Source organism: Malus sylvestris, chromosome 8 (assembly GCF_916048215.2).
Source record: "Malus sylvestris chromosome 8, drMalSylv7.2, whole genome shotgun sequence".
Lineage (NCBI taxonomy): Eukaryota > Viridiplantae > Streptophyta > Magnoliopsida > Rosales > Rosaceae > Malus > Malus sylvestris.
Window position 1 is genome coordinate 1,508,291 of NC_062267.1, and position 14,212 is coordinate 1,522,502.

The following is a 14,212-nucleotide window of genomic DNA, read 5'->3' on the forward strand; positions in this document are numbered from 1 at the left end:
TGATCAACTAAACCATCTGTAAGTCCTTCCAGTTTCAATCAACCTTCACACGGCCCGATCCCGACGTCGTATCCTCACTCGACGGTCCTCGTTCATCCACGTGTCGCCTCATCAGCTTTGCCTTATTCGTCATTGCACCGTAAAAACCGCTTACTACTTTTTCTGACCAGTCTCTGTAATTAAGATATTTTTTTTACCCCATTTTGATTTCTCAATCTACCCCCCATCATGAGCAATTTGTTGGTTTATCTACAACATTTTTTATCTTTACGTTATTTTTTCACTCAAATTATATTTTGAATTTTGTTAACATGAATCTAAAACCAAAGGAGAATAGGTAAACGGTTATGTAATGTCTGAACATATAATCTTAGTGTAATTTTTCTTGTAACGTTGCATGAATGGGCTGAGAATCTAAAACGATAATCAACTTATTTCATCTAAGTTGTTTTCTTAAAATGAAACACATCAGCACTATCATTTAAAATTTACCATAACATGTAAAATAATACAAAACGTTATTTGTGTTCCTGACTCCTAAAATTTTCTAATATCACATCCGTATACAGCCTCACACTTCATGACAGACCTATATCTAGAAGCCATGTGTACTTTAAGCGCCCGTGACATTATCCAACGAGTTTCTAAGCAACCCTAGAAAACATCATCTTCTTTTTTTGGGTAACGTAATTTAGATCGAGATTTACGAAATTCTAGGGGGCCGTATTTGTTTTGACGTCGCTGGATGCCTCGTGTCCCACTAAAATTCTTCGGGTAATCATTTTGTGATTGACTAATTGATTCAAAAAATTTGGTGTTTTGTGATTTAATTTGGGCGGTTGTAAAAAAAAAAGGTCAACATCTTTGATGGCAATATTTAACAGAATTAGGCTTGAAGGGCTGTTCCTATGTACTGTAGGACACATGCACCCCAGCTCCATGTTGGTTATATGCCAGCAGGCACCAAATTCAATTTTTTCAAATCCAAATACATTTATCGATAACATTGATAAAAAGTTAAAAACAACTCGATTTTGATTTTCCAAATAATATTGTACTCTACCCTAAATTACAAAATTGGAGATTTGAATTTCCTTTTTTTAGTGGAAACGAGATTCGGACTAGTTGTAGAGAGAGATAATAGGCTCGTTTATAAATATTTTTAAAATAATTGAAAGTGTTTCTGGTAAAAATATTTTTAGAATAAGTCATTTGTAAAAATATAAGTGAATCTTGAAAAAACACATATCTAGTGTTTATTGCAAGCAATGATGGAGCCACCTTGGACCCATGGGGGCAGATGTCCTCACTTAGTTTTTTTTTTTTTTGGGAAAAAAATGTACATATTGGATATAGCAAACTCATGTGATAGACATGACATCAACATTAACTCTTCCAGTTGCTAATGCCACCGTTGAAGAGCATATTCAGACGTGAAATTTTTGAAGAATCAATTGATAAATCAGAAGAGAGATTCATGGATAAATGATAACATGGTTATTTTTATAGGGAGATAGTTAATGGAAATGGAATGGTTAGTAAAGTTGTCATGCAACGCTTTTAAAACATGAAAACGTGTTGAAGGATATTGTAATATGTTATGCGAGAAACCTTACGGATTTAATATATACAAGTGTTTTGTTTATTAAATTTTTGATCTTTTTAATTTGTGACTTTGTTGTTTGAAGATGCCCTCATCAATACAAATCTTTGGCTTCATCTATGTTTCCAATAAGTACTTTAAGTGCTTTAGAAACTCAAAAATATTCTTTAAAACGCTTTTAATCATTTTAAAAGCAATTTCAAACAAACTCAATAGTTATTACTATAGTCAATGTGATTGTGTTCAAGTCCAACGTTTGAATTGAATCTCCGTGACATTTTAGCTGGTACAATATTATATATAGTAGTAAAACGTTTTTAACGTGGGATTAGCGTACCAAATAGTCCCAACGATTTGCAATTGGGTTTAGTCAATATATATGAGACTAAATCGTAGTCTAAATGTTTCAAAATATTTTAATTATTTTAATATGTTACTGTCACTTGTTTTCAATCACACTGTTTTGTTGCATGACCTTTATGGGTAGTAGCGCAAAGAGTATGTATTTGAATAGTGCTTTTTTGCACAAAAATATATGTAGAAATGAGACACAAAGGTGATGCCAAAACATCAACGAGACACAAAGGTTATATAAAGATTTAAATTTTTAAATGAATATCTACGAGTGACAAGAAAAATCTATATGTTACTAAATTGAAGGTATCTTTTCCCCTTTTTAATTTAAAATGTCCTAAAGTTTTATGAAACATTAAAATGTCATAGCTAGAGCACTAACGTGGTATGTTTCATGGTAGATACTAGAGACATTGTACCCTATCCCATGTATGATTATGTTGACAGGTTAAGATATTGAGGAATTCAGCCACATACTTTTTATGTTCTTCTTTGCTACATAATCTTTCATGATATCAAAGTAGATTATTTTAGGTGTGAAGCCAAACGGCTAAACGTGCTTTACGTCATTAGATTTATGTTGTTCTTGTGTTAGGTTTGAAAATTCTCTACGAGCATGTTGAATAATGAATCCTACATTGATGAGATGAGAGATTTTGCATGAGTTTATAAACAAGTTGAGTTATTCTTCATATTGCCAATTGGATGAAGAAAAAAAAAACTATAACTCGTATATAATTCACGAAATTAGTCGGTGATCATTAGCATGAGTTCAGAGGAAATACAATTTTCTTATCGTGCAAAATGTAGTCAGTAAAAAGACCTATCGGTGGCTAATAGGGTGGTAAAATGCATGTCAGTGCATTAGCTATATCGACAAATCATTTAGCCATTGTTTTTTTATTACGAACAATATTACTAAGTTGGAACAAGGAAATGAGAGAATTTGACATCGAAGGATGTAGTGGTCCTGAATTTCTATTTACATTCTTGCGGAGGATGTTAACATTTCAATTAGATTATAATAAAGTCTATTTTTCTGAAAAAAAATAATAATTAATATAATATACTATTTAAGTTTTCTTGTAGCAAGAGTTTTCTACAATAAATAATGGGTTACCAATTCCATGAGGTGGAAAATATAGGTTGGAAGAAACATCAGGAAGGTTAAAATGACTTTATAAATCTTCTCGATCCTCATAATGGTGGACTTCTATAATGAAACCATCAGCTGATCCATAATTATAAAAATAAAAATAAAATGAAAAACTGGGTTTATAAATATAAATTGCCTTTTCACCAAAGACGTTCACGTGAAGCCTCCCAAATTAGTGCCCACTAATTATTGGATTTCCGATTATTGATCGAAATAAGTACAGACTCCGGCCGCCTTAGCCGTACGCTGACCTTGACTCTGGCGAGTGAGGCCCGTCTAAGCAAAGAAAAGCTCCAAATGTCCATCAATGTTGATTAGCTGTACTTTGAATATATTCAGATAAATTAAGCTGCACTTTAGTCAAAAAAATACCCTCAAAATTAGGGTAAAGGGTAGACTAGGGACCCGAGGCAATGGGGGTCTTGTCTCTCCCCCAATCAAACTTTTGAGAAAGAGACAGGGTTTGTTTAGGAATTGCAGATGGGAATGTCAAAAATGTTTTTCGAAAATCGAAAGTGCTTTTAGCAACATTCGGTGTAAATTGATAAAAGTGTTTGTGATTGCAGAATAATGTGTTCATGGGCTATCCAATATGTAGCGCTTTGATATCTCTTGAAATTTTTGTTGAAGCTTGTTTGCTAAATTCGCTTGTGAATATTCGTACGTTCTAAAAAAAATTCAAGCATGTTTCATTTAAGTTGAATTACGTCATTATATAAGTTAACATTACACACCCAGCTTTTTTTTTTTATCAAGTTTCATTCACCAAGTAATGTGTTAGGCTCTCGTTTGTTCAAACTTCAATCCCATCTAGACTTCTTTTATTATAAAGTTATGATGATGTAAAATGGGGCAATAATCTATTGGTCGATTATCAAAAATAAATAATAGAAAGGTTGAGAATAAATCGCGGGAAAAGAAACTAATTGGAGATGATGAATTTTTGTGTGCAAGTCCAATTGATGAGTTTTTGTGTGGAAGTCCCAATTATTGTGTCTCAGAGATTCTTCTTTGTTTCACTCTCGAGCCCAGTGCTTTCTCCTTCAAGTTGACTAGCTTCCCCCTTAACCTCAAATATTCATGCTTAAACTATACCCACGTGGAAACTTGATTACCCTTCTTATTTTATTATCAAGATTTTGTTAAATTATATATATATATATATATATATATATATATGTGTATGTATATATATATATATATATGTATGTATATATAGGTCATTTATGCAAAGGGATTCTCATTTTTTTTTCCCCAAAAATAAGGATTAGGTGTGGGCTCACTCCACACCGAACTTCAACGATCCGAACTGTCTATTTTGTAAGTCTCGATTCATAGATTATCATTGCAAAAATTCAATTCAATCCGAAACCATTTACCTATTTAATTATCATGATAAAATTTTATTGTTTGTTATATAACAAAGTAGTCGTTAATTTTTTTAAACCCAATTAGATGTCTTAAATATTTCCTATTTGGCTAATATTTTGCAAGGATGATCTATGAGGTGCAACTTGAAAAATAGACTGTTCAGATTGTCAAAATTCGATGTGGTGTGGACCCCACAACTAGTCCTCATTTTTATAAATAAAAAAAAATGAGAATCCCTTCCCTTGAAGATTTCCTATACATACATATATATATATATATATTAGTATTTAAAAAATAAATAATTATTGACGCTCCAAAAGAATTATTCAACACTATTCACATACTTATTTTAACCTCATGCACACCCTTGTTAATTTTGTCGTTGATTTTTTTTTTTTCAATTCATATAATCTGTTGGCTGAAAACAAAGAGGGGTATGTGAAAAGTAAATATGAGTGTGTGAATATAGCACTACCGTTCTAATAATAATTATTCGCCAAATTGCACTATGCAATTGAAATTATTCTCATTTTTTACACCAAACGTATGTATTGATTGTATACAATTTCGACTAGTTCATCTTATTATTGGAGAATGTAACAATTCCTCCTTAATTATACATATCGTTTCATTTTTCCTAGTAACTTTTCATTTTGGTTATGAATCTTCCTTAACTTTTAATTTATGTCGATGTTTTCATGTTAATTATGTCAAATTCGAGCGTATTTTGGTCCACGCTGTACAATATAAGCCTTTAAATATGCAATATAACAATAAGTTTCAGTTCATCTTAATTTTTCTTCATAACCCAATAATCAGAATTCCAAATATTTACTAGTTTAGTTTACCTTGTGAATGTAACAATTTGTTGACTTATATGCCTTAGGTTTTTGGCAGTGGTTCAGGTGAGTGTGATACTTGTATATAAGAATTAAGCTGTCTGAGTTTGATTCTTATAATACTATTCTTACACTAGTGTGAGTTCAATAACGGTAAGAGTAATGATTGGAAGAAGATGGACCATTAATCTGAGTAATCTCTAACAACTCATAAAATCTAGTTCGTCCATTTAAATTGAAAAAGTGAGCCGTTGGTTTTTTTTTTTTTTTAATTATTTAAATGAGCTAATTGCTCATTAAAAATATAACACAAAAAAGTTGTGTGTGTGGTGGAAGAGAGAACACCATCATGGCTCTCCTGTTTTTGAACCTTAGTTACAACAAAGAAGAAAGACTTTTTCTCTTCATTTCTGACGTGACCAACTCCTACCTTTTTTTTAAACTGTTGTATGTGCCACCCAAGCATTTTATTCAGCAAAGGGATGATGTATTACTCAGCCAATATTTTTATACCATATGTTTGACACCATTATTATTATTGTTATTTTTAATTCCTATAAATTCATACTATCTTAGGAAAGTATTTCATAATGTATTATGAACTTGTAGTCGCTTGCACTTTCATCTCATACCATCAAATTCATTAAATTACTAAATAAAAAATTCTATTTTTTTTTGTAACCTATGTTGAATAATAAACCTAATCAAAATAATAAACTTCAAATCCTCAATACAAGTATAATTTTTGTTGTGAGTGTAAATAGGCATTACTTGTATGATATATAGTAAGCTTAGGGCTAGTTTGGTATGCTATGCTTTAAAAAAAAAAAATGATTATGTTGTGACATGAGAATAAACAACTGTAAAATAAAGTTGCTGAGTGTTTGGTAATTTTTTTTAAAGTGCTTTTAATATAAAAAAAATAGTGTTTGAGTGTTTGGTAAACTTTAAATTGCTTTGAATATGTTAAATGACTAAAAAGGATATGGTATTTAATGTGATACAATAATTGTCAAAGACAATAATGTAGGGCAAATATTGTAATATTGCAAAACACCGGGGAGGGGGGTGGTATATTTGACATTTGAAAATTTCATTAAATAAGCACTAATTACTATATGCTTTGAAAAAAAAAAAAAACAATTTAGAAGCATGTCAGACTCTGCTTCTATTTTTCTACTGTCATTGACAACAGTTTTTTTTTTAAACACTTTTTTTGTTCTATCAAACACATTTAATGTTCAAGATTTTTTAATAAGCTGCTTTTATTAAAAACACCACCATCTCAAACCGGCCCTTAGTTAAATCTGCCTATTCAACCTAGTATGTTGCCTAGATCCCGTTTAGCCGCATAGGCGCCTCAGTTTACCGTCGGATTGACGTCTAACGTCCCTTAGTTAAGATTATCCAAAATTAAAATTCTAGATCGCCCACTAATTCAACTCATTTATGTTATAACTCATTTAGAGGGCTCATAAATAGATTGAATGTCCAGAGGACAAAGATAAATAACGTTCGAAGTTTAGGGGAAGATGCTGAAGTTTTGCTTAAGTACCTGCCTAATACGTAATTACGTATGTAAAGGTGAGCCCAGTGCCAATAGATTTTTTGTAGGGTGGATCCAGCTTGAAGTTAGGGGTAGGGTCATAGTGGCACTGCATGTGGCCACTGCCCGACATGATTGGAATTTAGATTTTAGAGTGAATAATTAGAGGGTAGGTTCCCCTTTAAAAAGTAGATTTTTTGTATATTAGCCGATAATTAAATGCTTTCATGTCTCACGAAAGGTTACAAATCCTTGAATCCTCCTTTGCCAAAGGAAAAGGATCCTCGCCTGGGAATCTCGGGATCTCGTAATCATAATCGTTCATCATATATTGTACGGTCAGTTTTTGTTAGGTACTATTTATATTTGATTTTAAATTTTAAATTTTAAATGATTTATGACCGCACGATGTACTATAAACGGTCATGATCACGGGATATCCTGGATGCACAAGAAAAGGATCGGGTTCCTTTGCCAAAGGCCTAGAGGAAACAGACACACATGAAATAATGTAGAAGACATATAGGTATTAAAAAAAAAGGAAAGGAACCATGGATGCAAAGGTGCCCCCCTCGGCTTTTGATAAAAATGAGAATAAGTATTCTTAAATTTTAAAGATAGTGGGAAGGAGAAATTCGAAACTCGACATCTTGGATGTACGGAAAAATGCTCATAAGTAATGCCGTTTGCATATCGAATCAATTTTAAGAAGTGAAATGCTAATGAAACTTTCTTAGTGAGACTCGCAATGATCTTTCTATAACCTTACCGTTTAACGTTAATTATCATTATAAAATATTATGCTAAAAATATAAGTGACATAAAATCCGTAGATAATTCTACTTTTAAGAAAGTTTCTTTCGCATTTCTCTTTAAGAAAATGAGTTAAAGATTAATTTTCATCAACATAAGTTGGGCCTACGGAGTATGGCTTATGAAGGAACTGGGCATGCCCAACTGACTACGTAAGCAAGCCCAAAAAAGGATGAATATGCGTTTACAGTTTACACTAAATACCTCGAGAAGTAATATATGGGTTGGAATACTTAGTTAGGGCAACAAAACCACCTTCTCGCAACTAAACTCAAAATTTCTTTCTAAGCAGGTTGTAAGTGGCTTGTAATTCAGCTTGTTAGGAGCATGCACTCATGTACTTGAGGTCTTGTTTTTCAATCACTTTCTTTGTAGATTAGACTAATTTAGTATAGATTGTCATATCGATTGTAAAAAAAAAAAAAAATCCAAGCCTAATTTTGTGTGAACTAGTCTAATTTCAATCCAAGGGTACGTAAACCAATTTCGGGCCCAAATATGTTGAAAGCCTACAAAAAAAAATGTAATCGTAAAAACCGAACTGAATAATTTGGTTTCTCCTTCACAAATTGTAAAAACTGAACCAAATAGTAATTTCGGTTTGATTTTCAATTTTTGGCTAAAAGTAGAACCTAAATGAATTGAACCCAAACATACAAGTCACATGAAACACTCAAAAACCTAAAAAGTGAACCTAAATATGATATTATGATTGTAACGTATAACGTTAAAACAGTACATTTTCTCTTGCTCACGACTCTAGAGTCAAAATCTAGGATTTTGCTCTTTCCGTTCTCGTTTACACAATCACACTAATTATAAAATACTATTTACAACACAAAGCATAATAATTAAGTAAACAATTCCATAAGATCAATATAAATACATAAACATTATACAACTTCAACCATCACTAAACCATGGCATAAACATAAACTTATTAGCCCCATCTATCTGTATTATCTAGGAGATCGGAGCACACAAGTATATTTACAAATCCCCCAAATTCCTAAACAGGGTACAATAATAATACGGTGCCGTCGTAAACTACTTGTTGGATGTACGCAGAGCTGCAACCGTTGAGACCAAGGAATCCACCCCACAAGAATTATAACCCCTGCAGATCTTGTAATATCCCTGCTCTCCCCAGCTCTGTCCCCATGAATTCTTCAAGATCCAGTACGGCTTCTCCTTAAATCGAATCGGAGCAAAACCCGAAGAACCATAACCCACCAGAAGCACTCCGTGATCAATTCGCTTTCCGCAGATGTAAGGGCACGAAACTCCGCCTACGTATGTTTGCATGAACACCGCATTGATCCCAACTGCATCATGCAAACCAAGTTAACGATTCAGTAAACGGAAAACAAAAATGTGAGAATCAATTTGAAGGAATGCGCTGAAGTACCTGCAAGAGGGCCATGATTAACCAAATTTGCAGCGATTTGATCTTCGTCGGTAGAAATAACGCTGAAGTTATTCACGGAAGAAACAACTTTGCTCTTGTCGAATTTGCAGGTGTCATCAGTCCCGGTGTAAGGATAATCTTCCTCTCGTTCTAGCCCGCCAGCCTTGAGTGCGTACTCAAAGGCATTGTTCATCAGCCCGCCATTGCAACCCGAGTCACACGAGCCATATTCTTCCGGATCACACTGCAAATTGTTCAGGCTTGATATAAGATAATGCAATGAGGATAGTCAAATCTATGCAGGATTAAAAAAACCCAACTTCCCAAATTAACACACATCGCCACCACCCTCGACCACGAGATAAACTTACCTACAATTGTTAAACTGCCACAGTGACATTACATGTGTAGGAAAGTTCGTCTTCGCTATCACAAGTACAAGTATCCGCAAAAGAAACTTAACTACACTTGGGATACTGCCACAATAGCATCCCAAGCGTATAAAAATTCTTCTTGTCTACGAATAGTACAAGTCTAAGTTCAGTGTTTTTTAACCATGAATGTCAAACAGTAAACAGTCTCAAAGAACATATATTTCTCGTTGTTTACAATTTCCTCATTAAAAATCAAATTTTCAAATGCATTTAATTGTTTTCAGATAGTAAATGATAATGTAACACGATAGAAATTAGTGAAGCAATTAGCTTAATCTTTCCAGTTTTGTTCTTCTCAATGAGCAAAAAGTTCAAAACTTTAAGCACAGCAAAGATCAAATAATCATTCATTATATAAAGAAAACAATATATATTCATACACACATACATATATACAATATATATACACACATATACACATATACATATATAAATATATACATATACAAGGAAAGTAAAGTATGTAGATTAGAACCTCATGGTCACAGTCAACAAGCTGCTGCTCACTCAGACTGACGAGCTCCCCTGTTTCCAAATAATGAGCTCCTTCCAAAGCTCCCGTCGCACTAAACGCCCAGCACGACCCACAAGAACCCTAATTTTCACCATCGCATCCCAAAACGAAAAATAATAATCCACAGAAATTCCATTTATTTTTTTCAGATAAATAAATAAAATTTTAGAAATATTTGTACCTGGTCCTTCACCGGCGTGACAGCACCTTTGTCGCGCCAATCAAAGTCCGTTGGAAGATCATTGGTGGGAAGAATCGGAGCATTGTTCGCGTCGGCCGGAAGCCGGAGACGACGCTTTAGTCCGAGAAAGTTCCTGCGAAACTCCTTGGGAGTGAGATCAGAGAACTTGGTTACACCGTGGACGGCAGAGGGGTCGAGCGCCTGGTGCCGCTTGGCTCGGCGGAGGTTGGCCTTGAAGACGCCGAACCTGTAGTCGTGCTCAACCTGAGTCGCATAGGTCTTCCCGAACGTGGCTTTGAAGCTGGAGAAGTGCTTGGCGTGGAGGAGATGATCTTCGTCAGTTTCCGAAACGACTTGTCGGATGATAGGGTCGGCGTCGTTGGAAACTGAGGCGGAGGCGAGGGCGGAGGATAGGAGGGAGAGGAGGAGGAGGAGGGAGGCGAGACGATCCATTGTTAGTGGTGAGTGTGACCTTGTGAGGAAGTGAAAGGAAGTGAGTTCTATTGGAGCGGGGAGATAAGCAGATACTTATGGTTGGTGTTTTGTGCGGGTGGGCTTCCGAGAAGATGGGGAATTTGTAGAGACGTGGGTTGTTTTGGTTCGTACGGTTTGTCAGCAAGTTGAGCTAGAAATCGATTTGTCAGCAAGTTGAGCTAGAAATCAAATGGAAGAAAGAGATGGGTTGTTTCCTTTGTTCTACGTACGACTCTAGTATTCATGGTGTGATGGCTACTACTACATTATTGATACTTGTCTTCTATCAATTATTATCTCCACTAAAATTGAGAACTTAGTAGCACGAGTTTATCGTAATGTGACATTTCATATTAATAAAATAATAATTTTATATGAAACAAGTTCATCGTTACATTTACGTGGAGTTCATTTTCCAATAATGCATTGATGTGTGCAAGTTTTTCTTAAATAACAATGTATTATACTATTATTGGATCGAAACGTCACGTTGTAGTAAACTCATTTTATATAGGGAATTTTAACGAAAAGCACCCAGTACTGTTCACTTTAACGAAAAACCATATTTTTACACTAAAAAGTCAATCCTGGTACTATTTACTTTACCCTTTATTTTGTCCTTATCATTAAAACTCAAAGTTTTCAGGCCCTTTTCATTAGTTTTCCTTTTTATATAAGTTGTTTTTCATTTTTAAAGACATATACACAAATTTTTTTACATATTTTTATCTCATTGACACATGATGTTACCATAATGGTAAACCTATGCCATATAAATTATTATCTTAAAGTGACACCCCTCTTTAGTCGATCATGTGACACCGTATGTGTGGATAAGCATTCATATATAAGGCATGGGTCACGAGCACTATCTCGACACCCCTCGAGTTGATCTTGAGTTCAATTCAAGTGATCTCTCTTATCTCGAGTATTATATTTGTTTGTTGTTACAGTAGTCGAGGGGTAATAAGATGGGCACGAGTTTTCGATCAACAAAAAAACTAACTACTGACATGTGTATGACTAAGCATCTAAAATAATTAGAACATAATTCAAAAACACAGCATACACAACTTCATGAACTGACCGACCCTAATAAAGCATTTAAAAAGATTGTCTTATAACTAAGAGATGCTTTCATGGAACGGATTTACCGTTACGTGAGGCTTTAATTTAATAATACATTACCATGTGAAGAAAAACTTACACTTGATTCTGTATTATTAGAAACAGAAAGCCATGCATTTATTCCATGCAAGTCCTGTCTCCTATAATTGCGAGTGCATGGAACTTAACAATTTGAGAGCAATAGCTTCTTGTTCCTCCAAAGATAATGAGTCAGCAATGAACCCGGTTTATCCCTTTTTTTTATCTCCCCATCGCTCTCACTATCAAAGTATATCTTTGGCCTTTTGCGGGGTCGATCTGCAGACGGCTCTCCTTCCGAATCTGAAACATCATCCTCCTCCTGCTCGTCCGTGTTCCCTCTCTTCGACTTAATCTTATCCTTTAAACGCTTCTCGCGGCAGCGATGACGGTATAGAACCTTGTCATCCTTGTCCACCTTCTTCAAATCTTCCCTAAGCTTCCTATAATATTCGTTCTTCTTGTCTACGTTAAAAAAGAGAGAAATTTCAGGGCAATCACTTTCTTTGGAAGAGAAGATCTGACACGAAAATCATGACATCTGACTCGGTCTGTTGATCAAGATGGCAAAGCAAACAGAAAGTGGTCAATTAGTGATCAATTCTATTGAAGATTTGATAATCTTAAACAAACTAAAATAATCGGGGAAAGAACCGCGCCGGCAGGCACTATTGCTTGTTTAAAGTACCTTGGCTAATATATGTAATGTCATGCTAGAATTTTCGTTGCAATCAAAATTCACTATCTTGCATCATTGGTAAGTGAGAGGTCTTAGGTTCGATTCTCGCCAAAAGCGAATTTGAACCACAATATTGATAGTCACCGAATCATACTAAAAGTCGTGGGACTTCAACTCCAATCTGAATTAGGATGACAAACTTCGCTTTCTTTATCAGACAGTAGAAGAATAGTGGAAGCGAATGAATTTATGAGGGCTGGCTTATAGATGGATGGCTTCCTAATTTGTATTGCTACCATGTTTAGCGTTACTATCAATTCTTCATTAATCCATTCATGGTAAATCAATTTGAAATTTCATTCATCTCCTACAACTTATCAATTTGTCCATTTTACTATTTAGGTTTGTCGAAAAATTGCTCAAAGAGCAGACTGTCAGTGTGATTTGAGCTGGTTGTAAATAGTATCCTCTCTTTGTAAATAACACTTTAAAATCATCTCTCAGTGTAAACATATTATATGTAAAATAATATCACCTTAAACGGTCATAAAACCCCGGCATCGTGCAGGGGCTCAGCTGCTATTTCTAGAGGGAAATAATAAAAAAGTGGCAAAGCAGAAAGGACTTTTCCTTACATTAATATGTTGCAGGTTTTAAGTAGAATTGTTATATAATTCACTTGTTACGTAATTTTTCGCACACTGCCAAGGTTTTAAAAGACGATAAGCGCTAGTTTGATGGTTGACTGGGGCCTAGCAGCCTAGGTGGATCTTTAATTTTTTGTAACATATAAATATAAATGCCTACTTATACTTAAAAAAAAATACATAATTGTAATGTGGTACATAAGTTGCTAAGTAGAATGACATACATATTATAAAGTATTAGGACGTATTGAAAACATGAGGAGCAAACATATAATGACTATTCATTCAAGTATTTAACAAGTATCTTACATGTATTGAAAAAATAAAATGCAAAATGAAAATTATATATTTTTTGTCTAAGTGAGAGTCACGATCTAGGCATGTGCTTAGGTAAGTCTAGATGGGTGCCTAGACGAGTTTAGGCGGGTTAGGCACTCGTCTAGACTCGCCTAAACACCCGCGTAGATCGTGACTCTTACTTAGACATCAAGTTCATGGACGATTTATGTTACAATTTGTGGTAGAGTCATCGAGTTCATGGTAGGATCGGGATTAACAGTGTTTAGGATGTAATAGTAGGTATAACACCGGTGAGGATGGAATCGGTGATGGGAATTTCACCATGGAGGGGCGGCACGAACCAGGATCCTTTCCTGAGCAATTCCCTAGGGATCTTGCAATCTTGTTCGTTCATCGTATATCGTATGGTCAGAAATCATTTAAATTTTAAATTTTAAAATTCAAATATGAATAGTACCTAACGAAAACTGACCGCACGATATAAAATGAACGGACAAGATTGCGGGATCCCTAGGATCCCTAGGGAATTGCTCAGGAAAGGATCCTTGTTCGGGCGGCACATTCTCCATGGGAAGGGTTCATAAATTATCTATATACTAAAACCCGGTGGAAAAGTACTGTTTACCAACAGTAAAATGACGGAATTGCCCTCAATCAACTTTCCTTGCCCCGTAGTTTTTCCGTCTTGGCACAGTTAAATTACACATTTGTTCACGTTGGCCGCACGTCCATCATGGTCTGAGCCTC

General features: G+C 34.7%; 1 protein-coding gene across 1 annotated transcript; it reads right to left on the minus strand.

Annotated features, from left to right (window-relative positions):
• Nucleotides 1–8,527: 8,527 nt before the first annotated feature.
• Nucleotides 8,528–10,793, minus strand: LOC126633198 (probable cysteine protease RD19C). The gene is made up of 4 exons (XM_050303769.1): nucleotides 10,220–10,793; nucleotides 10,000–10,119; nucleotides 9,091–9,334; nucleotides 8,528–9,007 (listed from the first exon to the last, which is right to left on the minus strand). Exons 1-4 carry the CDS (start codon nucleotides 10,670–10,672, stop codon nucleotides 8,730–8,732), a joined length of 1,095 nt encoding a protein of 364 aa, XP_050159726.1. The 5' UTR covers nucleotides 10,673–10,793; the 3' UTR covers nucleotides 8,528–8,729.
• Nucleotides 10,794–14,212: the final 3,419 nt, after the last annotated feature.

Excerpts from the sequence above, each read along its gene's own strand:
- LOC126633198 (XM_050303769.1), bottom strand. The coding sequence starts at position 10,672 with ATGGATCGTCTCGCCTCCCTCCTCCTCCTCCTCTCCCTCCTATCCTCC. Across the intron at positions 9,335-9,999 it reads TTGTTGACTGTGACCATGAG|TGTGATCCGGAAGAATATGG; the intron begins GTTCTAATCTAC and ends AACAATTTGCAG. Across the intron at positions 9,008-9,090 it reads TAATCATGGCCCTCTTGCAG|TTGGGATCAATGCGGTGTTC; the intron begins GTACTTCAGCGC and ends TGCATGATGCAG.